The sequence below is a fragment of the Notolepis coatsorum genome, assembly GCF_963971535.1.
Source record: "Notolepis coatsorum genome assembly, chromosome: 18".
Taxonomy (NCBI): domain Eukaryota; kingdom Metazoa; phylum Chordata; class Actinopteri; order Aulopiformes; family Paralepididae; genus Notolepis; species Notolepis coatsorum.
In genome coordinates, this window is record NC_140182.1 from 63,359,887 (window position 1) to 63,373,812 (window position 13,926).

Below are 13,926 nucleotides of genomic sequence, written 5' to 3' on the forward strand. Positions count from 1 at the left end.
ACGACTGATGGGCTAACAGTGTTGTAGCAGACAAGGCTTACAGTGAGGAGGATCCCTTGATCCACTTAATCAGCTGCGGATAACCAGTCACCTGCATAGCATTGTGGAAGCGCAAGGGGGTGTCTTTAGGAAAAGGCAACTCTCCCTTCGAAAAGAAAGAGCCAACTTCTCTAGATTGTGCCGAGCGAGGGGGCACAGGGCAGGTGTAGGGTTTCCCTTCTGAAAGCTCTGGAGACGCATGCAGCACATATACAGCAGGAGAGACTTAGCCCACTAGGACAGACACAGAGGGAAAGGTGGAAAACGTGAAGGTACATACAGAATAGAAGTAAAGTCTGTAAGCAGGTTCCTCGTCCTCATCCGCCCCTGACATACTTTTGCAGTCTACTTCAGGGAGCCTGTAGCCAGCATGACCACAAGGTGACATCGTCATCTGACAGCAGGACCAAAATAGACTCCCCACTGTGTGTAGCTCACGCTCCGCTACTGCAACTTGCCCAGCTGTGTCAACTCCTCCACCAATGTTCGATTGTGAGAGACAAGCGCTCAGCAGCACCGGTGATCCCTCTCACTCTCCCAGCTCAGACCTCTCTCTCTCTCCGTCTGTAATCGTGCCTGAGCCCTCGGCGCCTCTGCTGAGCGAGCAGCTATCTCCCAGGCCTGAGCTGCTGCTGCTGCTGCCGTCCGTCACCCTGCCACTCTGCTCTGCTCTCCTCTCCTGCCTCCGGTCTGCATCAGAGCCTCTCTCCCTCCCTCTCACCCGCCCTCTCCCACAGCACTGTGCGCGTGGTCATGTGCAGTGCACAGAGCAGCAGGCCTGCCCCTCCTCAGCCTCCACTACTGCTGCCAGTGATGAGTGGAGCAGGAAGCTCAAGCGGTGTGCTAATGTAAGCCCGGCTGTGCATTAGCCATGGGCTGACGCTCTGGCTCTGATTGGATTCGGCAGACAATGAATCATATGCGGCTGGGAGGACAAAACACAAAGCCACGTGTCTGAAGTAAGGCGTGGGTGAGATACTGTGTGGATTCTCAAATACTGACTACTAACTGTATACACAATGAACCCACGAGTGCAGTGTGGATTTTGAAGGCTGCACTAAGAAAGGCAGCTGTCTAACTTCACAACAAAGCTGAATTATTATTAAAGCATTTCTTAGCTAAAAAAATAAAAACAACATTGTGTTGACGCTTGCCTTATCAACGAACTGAGAGTCTGAGACTCTTCTGATACATACTGTATAATAATTCTCACCGGCCAGCAGTGTAATTTGAAGGTTGTATTCAGATTCAGACAGAGAGGTGAACAGAGCCAACACTCCCATGCCTCTACGTACATAATGGGTAATGTTAGGTAAATTACGTTAAATAACTAACGTTAGGAAAAACAACGCTTCAATATCTAACAGCTAACCGTTGAACACATAGGCTATGGTTGAACCCCATAGTCGTTAGTTTAGCTACGTGTTTTTTTTATTTATATATTAGACACCTGATTAATTGAGTTACTTACCTTCAAAGCGGTTATGGATGTATTCCTGCTCTTGCCTCCTCCATGCGAGGAACCTGAGCTGTTGCTACCAGACCTCTCCCTCCCGTCCCCACCTTGGCCAATTCTTGGACCGATGCGGTGTTGACCAGCAGCACCGCGCCGTCGTCCGTCATGGCGACTATCTTTCGACATCGTTTGAGAACGAAAAGGTCTATTGACAATAGAGTCGAAGTTGTCTTGTTTTCACAGTTGATGGAGAAACATAGCAGACAAATGACAAGTAAAGACAACCTAGCTAAAAGCAGGAAGTGCGCTCTGTTTCGCCTTTGACGGACGTCAATCAATCAGTCAAATGTCCAATGGGTATCGCGTAAAGCGGAAACTGAAAACATGCGAACCAATCACATACGTTACAATTTGGGTCAAAGGGTGGGACGTATGACTAGAAAGGCGGGACTAAAATCGTCTACCATGGCAACCATGTAGAGGGGCGGGATGTAGAGTTATTTTTTCATGCGCTGTATGGACAACTTCTCATGGTAGGTTGAAACATCTTCCAGTTACGGAATTTAGACGTAATGTTTGCCACCTGCATTGATAGCAGTTAGTTGCATAGATAGCAGCTACTCCATTTGGCTGTAACTTTAACTTTGGTGTCATTGTTGTTGGGGACTTTCTTTGTCTATTCCCGACGCTGATCTCAGTTCTTTGCAGTGTCATCGAGCCTCCCTCACGCTCGCTCGCTCTCTCTCTCTCCTTCCCTCTCTCTCACTCACTCACTCACAAATACACACACACACACACACACACACTTGATGTATGAATTGGGTCTCCATCCTGTTCCAAAACCCCTTAACACAGACACACACACCTGTGGTATGAATTAGGTCTCCAACATGTTCCAAAACATCTTATCACACAGACACGCACACACACACACACACACACACACGTATGCGGTATGAATGAATTAGGTCTCCATCCACCCTGTTCCAAAACCTGTAACACACACTTACACACAAACACAACTGTGGTATGAATTGGGTCTCCACCCTGTTCCCAAACCCCTTAACGTGTGCATTGTGGGGACCGATACATTCATACATATTCTGCAATTGTTTACCTCTTTAAATTTGCTGTTTGAAATTATGTTTTTCTAACTGTGTTAATTTGTGTTATAATACTCCACAGATGCTGTTCTATACGACGGTGATCACCGCATTGCTTGCAATGCAGCTGGCCATCGCTCACAAACAGCTTGATGAAGACCATTACATAGGTGGACAGCACAACCCTGAACATGACATGAATGTCCTACTTGGAGCCCAGGTTATTGAGCAACGTCTTCCATCCTCTTCTTAGGCTCTGTTCTGGTCTCTTCTCATGCATAGGGATGGCACCGGTACTGGTACCGGATATCGGTACCGATACCAGGCTAAAATAGAATATTGCTATCGGAGAAATTCCCCAATACTAAAATCCGATACAGAGAAATACATCTAACGTGCAATAAATCAAAGTAAAGTGACTTGATTTGCTGCATTTTTTACTAGTTAACTCTCTAATGGAGAAAAACTGTATTATATATCAGTAGTTTCTATCCACTAACCCCAAAATGACGGTCCAAGTCTATAGTGTTCATTAAAGGTTATGGATTGGAACGGTACTCGGGGATCGGTGCGTCCCTACTGTCACTATAACCTGCCCCCCCCCCCCCCCCCTCTTCTTCACCTGTTCCTAGGACACAGAGGAGATAAAGAACCTCAGTCCAGCAGAGCAAAGGAAAAGAATGATGGAAATCGTAAAGAAGATTGATAAAGACGCAGACAATCTGTTAAATCCGGGTAATTGCATGGTTTTCCCTGATCTTCTTGCTAACATCAATTCCAAGTCAAGTCAACTTTATTTATACAGTGATTTAAAGAAGAGAAAAAGTTCCGAAGTGGTTTTACGAAACAGGATAATAAGAAGCAAACAAAGCAGACGCACACGCAATGAGAAGCCAATGAGTAAAAATAGATCTTTAGCTGATTTCTCTTGTCAATATAATCTAAACCAATTCTACCTGCTATGATATGATGTGCTACCAACACAGTCTCATCAGAAAGCGTAAATAAAGTAGGCCTACTTAATCGACCACAGGAAAAAAGGTACATAATGTATGTTATGTTATATATAAATGGCTGCTTTTTTATATAGCACGCTTTTATCCAAAGCGCTTTACAATTTGTTACTCACATTTTACACATTCACTCACACATTCACACACCGACGGCAGAGGCAATCATGCAAGGTGCCAACCTACTCATCGGGAGCAATTAGGGGTTAAGTGTCTTGCTCAAGGACACATCAACACGCTGCCCGGGAGGAGCGGGAGTCGAACCGGGAGCCTCCGGATTGCCAGACGACTGCTCTACCTCCCGAGCCACTGTCGCCCCATATAAGTAATATATTTACGTTTCGTAAGTCCCCAAAAAAAGCGCAATAGGAGGTTGAACTAACAATGCTTGTGTTAGGGGGTGAGTGCACTCACCACTAGACTAAACTACACACCCTGTTACATACACAGCAATACTATGATGATAGAAGGTTAGGGATAAGGTTATGGTTAGTTTAAACTTTAAGGTAACAGTGTGGTTAGGGTTTGGGTTAGTTTAAGGTCGACAGTGTGGTTAAGGTTAGGGTTGGGGCGGAGCGGGGCAAGGCTATCAGAAAAGTGTGTCTCGGTAGTCTTGAGCAGCCCGATCTTAAAACGCTAACTTTCTTATTCTTACCATTAAAACAAACCATTATCATAGTATTGTTTTTTTTTTCTTCTTTTTATCTACCTTTTTCTCCCATCCCAATTTCGTATCGTCCAATTCTACCCTCCCCTGTCTCGAACGTTGTTAGGCCATGCCTCCCACAAGCCGGCTGCAATGTGGACGAAGCCTTACATCACGTGTCCCCTCCGGTACTCGAGGAAGCAGCAGTCGCATCTTTTCACCTGCACAGCGCAATCTCTCAGCGTCGGGGGAGTGCGTTTGGAGGGCACGCCGCGCCCCGTCGCTTTCTGATTCTGCTGCGCAGGCGCACCAACCGACCTGTAGGAGTCGCTGTCCACAACGTCCGATCCCCACCCATCAACTTCCCACCCCCTAATACTGCCAATTGTATTAGTACAACACCTGCCTCTTTGAACTGCTGCGGTCAGGCAAGCGATACCGGAGTCTCATGGCAAGCACAGAAAGACTCAGAAGAAGCTTCTATCCCCAGGCCATCAGGCTGCTCAACGAACAATAACACTATGCAACAACCATCAAATGCACACAGCACACACATCCACACGCACACACTCACTTTAAACAAACAACACACTGCAGCACCCACTCTCCACACTTTAGAACACCTAAACACACTTTATATTTATTGGTAAAGGATTTGCACTACAACCCATACCTCAGTACACCTTACTGTAAATTGTACCTCATCCCATTTCTGCTTTGCACTATATAGTATTGTATATTAGTATATTGCATAGTATATTGTATGGTAACTCAGTTACTTCTATTCTGCATCGAACATTGTACATATGTATATACTGAACACTGTGACTTCTATTTTTACTTCTATTTTTACATGCTATACTATTTTATTTCATACTTATCTTGTCTAGCACAGTCTCTGGAGCGTAACAGTAAGAAGCATTTTGTATAAAAGTATTCTGTACTTCTGTATGACAACTATTAAAGAAACTTGAAACTTGAACTAGTATGAACGACCAGCCAAGCTGATAGCAATGCGGAGAGCTGGGCTTGAACCCAGCGTCTCCTGCATTGGTGGTGAGCGCCTTGCCCACTGCACCACCTAGCCGCCCTTATCATAGTATTGTTGAGTTCGTATCAGGGTTGTATCAAGGTTTTTTGGGGGACTTTCTCCAATACGAAATGTAAATATATTACTTATGGCTATAACATAACATACATGATGTACCTTGTTCCTGCATGTGGTTGATATGTGCTTTATTTACATATTTATGCGAGATTAGGCTGGTGCCACAAGGGCACAAGAGAGACTTAACATCCTGCTTAAAGGTTCATCATAGGTGCTCGTATTCAATCTGAGATCTGTCCACAGAGGAAATCACCCTATGGATCCAACACGTCTACAGACAGTACGCGCTGGAAGACGCAGAGGAACGCTTCTCCGAATTCGACACGGACGGAAATGGCGTAGTGTCGTGGCAAGAATACAACATGGTCGCTCACGAGCAGCTCATTAATTTTGATGAAAACACCGTTCTGGAGGATACAGAGCAGGAGTCCCTCAGATATGTACGCATTATTCTGTTGCATCCGGTTAAATGTCACATTCAAGAATAGGGCTGTCCTCGATAAATTTTTTATTTTTAACTATCGTAGTCGACTAATAGGACTAGGGTCGGGTACCGTTCACATTTGAACCGGTACTGGTACCTGTACCAGTTCCTGGAATTCGGTATCGGTACCCAACGGTACCTTTTTTTTACCGGTACTTAACTTTCTGTAATAACGCAAAAGGTTATTTCAGTTGTAAAAAATTAAATAAGTCCAAACTTCTCAATTTAAACATTGTCATTTATTTAGAACATTTAGTTATTTATTGTTGTAACACCACACAAAATAAATCGCATGATCATGTATTATGTTTGTAAATGTTTAAATATCAACATTACCTGGCCTCAGTAAATATGATCAAACTCCTCTGACAGTAATATATATTATATTAGGCCTATATATATATTTGTGGAAAAGGCTCCCTCTTGTCTAGTATATTACACTCTTATACTAAACATGTAAAGGTACTGAAATTTGGTACCGATTGATCTAGCGTCAATCGATACTCTGTAGTACAGTACCCATGTAATTCGGTCAGTGCCCTTAAAAGTTCGGTACCCAACCCTACATAGGACCTTGTCAACTAATTGATTAACCTAGTTAATTTAATCAAGACTGTAAAAATTATGCTTTATCCAGTGCTTTAAACATAGAGACCAGAGATCTGGTCATACTTCTTTAGGAAATAACTCATTCAGCATGGGGGGGGAGGAGCCCAACGGGAGCCCAACTGACCTATTACTCGACTAACCATCTAAGAGGGGGCGGCCTTTTAAAAAAAGAACAAAATAGGCCTATGCCATTAACGGTATCTTTGTATCCTTGTATCTTCATCAGCTCCACATGAAGGAGAGGAGGCGGTTTGAGTTTGCTGATGTGGACGAGATGCCTGGTCTTAACGTCACGGAGTTCCTAGCTTTCACACATCCCTCCGAAGTGGATCACATGGCTGTAAGACTCTTATTTTTAGTACAGATGGAACGTAGCCTACACCCTAGACTAGGGCTGCTCGATTATGGCAAAAACAATAACCACGGTTATTTTGATTGATATTGAAATCACGATTGTTAAACAGGATTACTCGTTGATTTGAGAACATAACGATGACTGCAATTTCTTTTACCTTTGTTCTTGAAAAAAAGGCTGCCTGTCTTTCATCTTCTACAAGTTACCAAAGATGTTTAAAAATAACTTGAGAAACGCACTGTGGCTCCTGCTGTGAAGGAAGGGTGCGCTGCATTTACAACACAAGACAAAATGAGAGCAACACGGCATTTGGCACAATAATTGTTTTATCTCGATTATCTTGTTTTCATGATCGTGGGAAGTCAAAATAATTGAAATTGAAACTCGATTAATTGCCCAGCCCTACCCTAGGCCACCTTTTATTTCTAAAAGTAGGCTGGTATTGTACATTCATACGAGTGTAACCCTTCACATCTCTCGGGTTACAATAACTGTCAGGTGTCTGGTTTCCTTTCCCCTCTCAATAGGATTTTGCCATTGAAGATGTGTTGAGTGAATACGACACAGATAAAGATGGATTCATTAGCCAAAGTGAATTTATCGGAGATGTTCGCAGTGACGGTGAGACCCGTCGGATTATCTTCAGAATACACTGGTGTTTTAGTGTGTTGTTAGATTACACCTAAAATCGCATTAAGTCCCATTTTAATGTATTGTGGGGTGCTAGTGTCTGTTTTGTTGGCAGGAAAAACAAAATAATATAATCATCAATGACCACTTTAACACTTTCAGTGCCAGCCATGCGGTGCCCCGGAACCCTGTTGCGTGCCACCACCCACTTCAATGACAGAGCTCTCATATTTGCGAACGCATAAACTATATCTTAAATTATGTGTCTAATATGGCCGTCGCTTATCAATGACTTGTTTGCAGTCAACATTGTCGAAACGGATTGTTTTTTTAATCGGTTCATTTCTCTTTTATACCATTTAGAAAAACGCTCGTTTTTTGAAAGTTTCCGAAAAAAATTAAGATTCTGTGATACACTGGAATACACAAAACACGTTGACATTTTTCGGCCTATTTATGAATTGTTTTCAAATAAACGCTAGATTATCGATAGTATATGTGCACTTATGCACGCTGTAGAAGCGGGCTGAAAAATCGATTATCTTATTTCCTGATCAGCACACACACACACATACACACATATGGCACACACGCTGATATATAGGTGAAAATAGCTCTGATTATCCCAAGACTGGTAAAATAGATTCCTTACCTCAGATCAGATGTTCTCCAAAAAGATTATTCCAATTCCTGATCGCCATTCCAAATATCGATCGTGTTTATTGATCCAACGCTGGGTACTAGAAACACACATTCTCCGCTGTTCTGGTGGTGGGCAATGACTTCAATCGTCTCCGTTTACTTGTCTGACAAGTAAAATGTGGAAGCAGGACTTTTTTTTTCTCCATGCGTTTCATTCAATCCAATCCAAAGGGGTGCAGTACCATCCGGAGAGACGATAGGGCACGGTATTTTCCCTGTTCGAGTTCAGACAGATCCCCACTGGTAACGTGAGGCTAGATTGATGAATAATTTATGGAAATCGATAATAAAAAAAATACAGATTAAAAACGAGATCTCTCGTCGGCTGGCACTCAACGGTTGGCATGAACTAACGAGAAATCTCGTCGCTGGCACTCAAAGTGTTAAGAGTTTCCCAAGGCTCAGAAGAACTTTAAAAAGTAAAATCTTAATCAGAATATACATCTAATAGATTTTGTTGATACAGATTTTTCGGGGTGATAATTATTAGTTATTGGGGGGAAATAATTTTTTTTTCTTTTAACTATTTTAAATCATAAAAGGTTACATTTCTCTCATATTTTATATTTAGTAACTCTGGGAATTACACCAGTAGCATTTTTCATAACCTTTTCTGTTCACATTTACCTAGGCTGCCAGGAATTGGGGACACTATATACATTCTTGTGTAGTTAGATTTCCGACTGTGCCTCAATCCCTTTGCTAATGTGTTTTGCTCTTTCTTGGTAAGAGGGGAATGCTCCGTCTCAGTGGGAGATCGAGGAAACCGTGCGCTTTAAAGACATATACGACCAAGATAAGGATGGTAAACTGGATCGAGAAGAACAGCTCCGCTGGGTTGCACCTAATAGCTATGGCTCAGCAAGAGAAGAGGTGAGACAAATGGGAAATTTAATTGGTGGCCTCCCTAAATACTTCCGTCATCAACTCTGGAAAGATATGCAGACCTAGGCCTATATGAAGTGGGATGTAAAATTGCTTATACTAGTAAAAGTAGAGCAGGCTTATTTGATTGAGGAACAGCTTTGCACATTGATTACTTATTTCACCTTCTTTGACGACGTACAGACGAGTCGAAGTTAGGTCAACCATTTGGCTAGTTTTGGCATCAAAGTGAAAATATATTTTATTTACAATATTGAAATTGACATTCTTGATATTTGGAATGGCTGTGCACCTGTTGCGCATTGAGGTAATCTGCCATCCCCCCACACACGAGAAGAGAGCATTTGACATGACAGCAAGTTTCATAGGGAGGGGATACATGCCTACAACAATGTAAACAACAACATTCATTTTGGACCCAGAAAATATTTTTAAATGATAAATTGATTCATCAATAATTATTTGGGGGGTAAAACAATACTTTTATTCTACACCTTCCTAAAAGCTCTGTGGATGTATCCCCCTCCCCCCAAAGAAAAGATTACTCTACATAAAAATTGTATCTACTTTATAACACATTTAAGTCTGTGCTGTTCAATGAATGATGAGATTAATTGTATCCGTACTCTTGTCTCAGCCGGTGCAGTAGTTCAGATTAGCTTTTGTATGTTTTTCATTGTACTAAAATGTGTTTTCCTGTCTCAGGTTAGTCTTAGTTTTGGATAACCGTAGTATCCTTTTTAGGTCCAGTCTGTTATTTGGTTGGATGGCCCCCATGCAACGTTTCCATGACAACATGTTTACAGACTCTTCTCTTCTCTTCTCGCGTTTTCACCAGGCTCTTCACCTCATCGAGGAGATGGATCAAGATGGCGATGGCAGAATCTCAGAGGCAGAGGTTTTGAAAAATCAAGAAACTTTCATCAACAGTGAAGTAACGGACTACGGTAGACAGCTGCATGTATCACATGATGAATTATAACTGTCCATTTTTGTGTATGTTAGACTGTTGTTGTTTTTTAATTCATTGTGCGTGATAAAGATTTAATATCATAGGATATTAACCCCTTTCTTAACATCATCTTAACATTAAAGGCCCAATTTGTGACTTTTGTCTATAAGTGGAAATACAGACAGGTGCAATTGCAGTGACTCTTCCCGGTCTGATTTTTCCATTGACTTCCATAGTCAAATTTGGACACAAAAAAAGCCTGTATCTTCACTTGTAGTGAGAGGAGGGTGGTGATTTCTATTGTTGAACCCTAAGGACCTGACAACATACGTCTCAGAAGTCAATTACATATCCATACTGTGGTTTGAGTCATTTGATGGAGAGTCCAACCACTGTACACCTAAAATCCCATTTGAATGTATTGTGGGGTGTTAGCAGGAAAACAAAATAATACCACAATTTCCCAAATTACGAGTTCCCCAAGGCTCAAAAACGTTCAAAATTTAAATCTTAATCCGAATATACATCTAATAGATTTTGTTTTTCTTTTAACAATTTTTACTCCAAAGGTTACATTTCTCTCATATTTTGCGTGTAACTCTGGGAACTACACCAGTAGCATTTTTCATAACCATGTCTGTTCACATGGCTGCCAGGAATTGGGGACACTATATACATTCCTGTAGGGTAAGATTTGCATAGTAAAATATAGTTTGTTGTTGTTGGAACTTTACTATGTCCATGTAAAAGAAAAAAAATATCTAATAGATTTTGTTTACAAGGATTTTTCAGGGTGATAATTAGGTTATTGGGGGGAAAGATTATTGATACATTTTCTTTTCATTGAACTATTTTAACTCAATAAAAGGTTAAATTTATCATGTTTTGCATGTAACCCTGGGAACTACACCAGTAGCATTTTTCAAAGCCTTTTTTTGTTCACATTTACCTAGGCTGCCAGGAATTGGGGTCACTATACACATTCCTGAAGGGTAGGATGTGCATATGTCAAATATTTGTTGTTGCAACTTTCCTATGTCCATGTAAAAACACAGATCTATTAAGACAGGAAACAATAATAATTACAGCTTCTACATGCATTTAAACTACCCAATGTTATGGTGTTGATGGCTGTGGCTACCCTATTAGGCCTTTGAAGATGTATGTAACGTTAGCATATGTGCTTTGCATCATGGAATTGTAGGGTTACTTCCATGCACTGAGATTATTCTACATATGAAAAAAACTAAACATCTACAGTAAATCCGCTTTGTTTAATAGTTGACCGTACAAATACGGGAGAGGATGGCTTACAGAACCAGAGCTGCCTATCATCAGAAGCAGTCTCCACTCATCTATCAAATTCAACCCGACATGAATGTTATCTTAGATACCCTCTGAGTGTGGCGACTGACGACATCACATCTCTTCCTCATTTAAGTCAAACGAGTGAATCGCTGGTGTGTTTAACATTGGTTTCCTGAATGTGCCATGTTCAGTTTCACTTGCTTTACTATCGGCGTGCCACACTCCAGCGCTCGCTATGGTTTATTAAAGAGGATTCACAGAGGGGATATATCTTTGACCTATTGCTAAGATGACATTACCGTTCAAAGATGCATTTTGGGTGAGTTGCTAACTGCAGTGCTGTTTATTTGTAGAATATTTCTATGGGCTTATTATTTAAAACTGACCATGTGATTGTCATTTGATTTATTTGCATTCAGATTCCGTGTTTGTATCAGTTCAGTTTTCTTAGCGGATACTATTAACTGACAAACTTTTAAAATGGGACCTATTTTCCCCTTTCAATTTCCTTATTAACTTCCAGTTTTTCATGTCACTGTTATTAACTACTATATGAACGTCCACTCTCTTTCAAACCTTCACAAAATGCATTGTGAAATGTGTAGGACAGGAGCTATTGTTGTTACAGTAGTGGTTGATTATGGTGTGAGCTTTTTTTTTACATTTATTATTCATTGTTAATATGATTGCCTATTTCTATTCAGATCTGGCCTTCTTTTACAAAATCTTCTTTTAAACATTAATTGTTTTATAGCCAATACCATAATAATGCTTTAAGTTCAGTCTGGTTTTAACTTGTAGTTTACCACGACAGTGGTCAACCTCATCTATATGTGTTGCGTTGGGTTTCCTGTTAAACAGGCTATTCTCTCACACCCGTCTTTTTGATCAGGGTGCCTTGTCAACTGTAATCTACAAAGCAGCAGGCAGCTTCTGGGTTGATTTGCATGGGAGAGTCAGCACAATAATAATCGTTTAACCTTTGCAAATGAACATGAACCCGTGTGGAGAATTCATACCTCTAAACTGTGTACCATGTTTGTTATATTCTAGATATTTTAATCTGTGGCATTTTCTTTTTTTTAACCCGATTTAGCTACATCTACATCCAACATGAAACCCGTGGTTATAGTTTGACCTCAGTAAGGTTGCCAATTATCCTCTCGGGTTGAAGTCGGTGTGCCACATCTATGCACTTTGGGTGACAAATTTGTCTAGTATGCCCAAAGACCTGTGTCATGTCAAGTTACTGAATCGGTTTAGATTCAACGCAATGCAACGGTTACAGTGGAAAAGCTTCCTCCCAGAATGAGACAGCTGCCATTTGTGGGTTGACGCCTACACTTACGAAATGACCGCTGGCTTGAATACAACTGAATGTCACAGAATATTCATCAGATACTTGTACTTGTAAGTCATCGGATTTGGAACCCTTCAGTTAAAAACTCACCTGTGCAACGGTGTAAATAAAACCTGGGGCTGACCAATGGTTGGTGTTTTTTTTTAAGAGCTTTGCTCTCGTGTTTTTGCATTTTATTTGCCCTGTGGTCGAACACCCGATATGTACCTGAAGAAGTGCCAACTTCTCAGCTCTCAGTGTAAATGTCACAGTATGTGAGGGATTGTATGGCCAGTAGGTAAAAGCATGTCATGTTATGGTTGAAGGGAGTGGACTTCATCAGCAATGTGGGATATGAGGCCATTATTCAGAGACTCTGCGATGGTCGACGGACGTGCAAAGACATGGAGGAGCTCCTGAAAATGAGGTAATGTAGGTAACAATGAGTTGACAAGGGCGGCTAAGTGGCGCAGTGGGCAAGGCGCTCGCCACTAACGCAGGAGATGCTGGGTTCGAGCCCAGCTCTCGCCGTTGCTACCAGCTTGGCTGGTCGTTCATACTAACACAATTGGCAGTGTTAGGGGTGGGAAAGCTGGTGGGTGGGGATTGGACGTTGTGGACAGCGACTCCTAGAGGTCGGTTGGTGCGCCTGTACAGCAGAATCAGGAAGCATCGGGGGCAGCGTGAGCCTCCCACGCGTTACTCCTCGCCATAGAGATCGCGCTGTACAGGTGAAAAGATGCGACAGCTGCCTCCTCGTGTACTGGAGGGGACATGTGATCCAAGGCTTGGTCCTCACTGCAGCCGACCAGTGGGAGGCATAGTCTAGCAACGTTCGAGACAGGGGAAGGGAGAATTGGCGAGGTGAAATTGGGATGGGAGAAAAATGAGAAAAAGTGGACAAAAAAAAATAACAATGAGTTGACAACATGAATATATTTATGAATATGCCATGAACTGATGCGGTTTATATGGCATATGATGTGTTCTCTACACAGGGCCTCAGCAGAGGAGAGATATGGCAAAGAATTGGTCACAATAGCGCGTAAGGCTGGGGGTCTTTATGAGATCAGGTGGGTGTGAATATATTGCCTTTTATTTCACTTGAAAAGATACAAAATTGTAAACTGAGGATACTTTCTGTGGCCACAGAAAATAAACTATCTGGATTTTTACAGTTCACTGTCTTCCACAACATGTGGAATATTTTAAAGGAGCCAAGACAGTTGTTTATTTTCTGTGGCCACAGAAATCAGAGACAAGTGAAACATGAGCATCTGACCAGAGACAGAATGGTTTG

At 41.9% G+C, this 13,926-nt stretch overlaps 3 protein-coding genes across 5 annotated transcripts in view; 2 read left to right on the forward strand and 1 right to left on the reverse strand.

Moving 5' to 3' along the window:
* The window catches only part of scaper (S-phase cyclin A-associated protein in the ER), a 160,208-nt gene extending 158,478 nt beyond the window's left edge, over positions 1 to 1,730 (reverse strand). The window contains 1 exon segment of the mRNA XM_084335011.1: positions 1,511 to 1,730. Coding sequence (XP_084191137.1) covers positions 1,511 to 1,681 — 171 coding nt within the window. The 5' untranslated portion in view covers positions 1,682 to 1,730.
* Positions 980 to 11,791, forward strand: rcn2 (reticulocalbin 2). 2 transcript variants are annotated; one of them, XM_084335015.1, is made up of 8 exons: positions 980 to 998; positions 2,681 to 2,818; positions 3,231 to 3,333; positions 5,606 to 5,802; positions 6,682 to 6,795; positions 7,338 to 7,431; positions 8,873 to 9,015; positions 9,866 to 11,791. In XM_084335015.1, the coding sequence occupies exons 2-8, from the start codon at positions 2,681 to 2,683 to the stop codon at positions 10,007 to 10,009; spliced, it is 933 nt and encodes a 310-aa protein (XP_084191141.1). In that variant the 5' UTR covers positions 980 to 998; the 3' UTR covers positions 10,010 to 11,791. The 2 variants fall into 2 exon arrangements, with proteins under 2 accessions (XP_084191141.1, XP_084191140.1); XM_084335014.1 differs by lacking the exon at positions 980 to 998 and adding an exon at positions 1,988 to 2,028.
* The window catches only part of pstpip1a (proline-serine-threonine phosphatase interacting protein 1a), a 35,999-nt gene continuing 33,540 nt past the window's right edge, over positions 11,468 to 13,926 (forward strand). Inside the window, exons 1-3 of one of the 2 annotated variants that reach the window (XM_084335012.1) lie at positions 11,468 to 11,606; positions 12,953 to 13,053; positions 13,625 to 13,699. In XM_084335012.1, the coding sequence (XP_084191138.1) occupies positions 11,577 to 11,606; positions 12,953 to 13,053; positions 13,625 to 13,699 (206 nt within the window). In that variant the 5' untranslated portion in view covers positions 11,468 to 11,576. The remainder of the gene's footprint in view (positions 11,607 to 12,952; positions 13,054 to 13,624; positions 13,700 to 13,926) is intronic. The other variant, XM_084335013.1, reaches the window with a different exon arrangement.

Coding starts and splice junctions, on each gene's coding strand:
- rcn2 (XM_084335014.1), top strand. Junction 3,334..5,605: donor AGACAATCTGTTAAATCCGG/GTAATTGCATGG, acceptor ATCTGTCCACAG/AGGAAATCACCCTATGGATC. Junction 9,016..9,865: donor ATGGCTCAGCAAGAGAAGAG/GTGAGACAAATG, acceptor CGTTTTCACCAG/GCTCTTCACCTCATCGAGGA.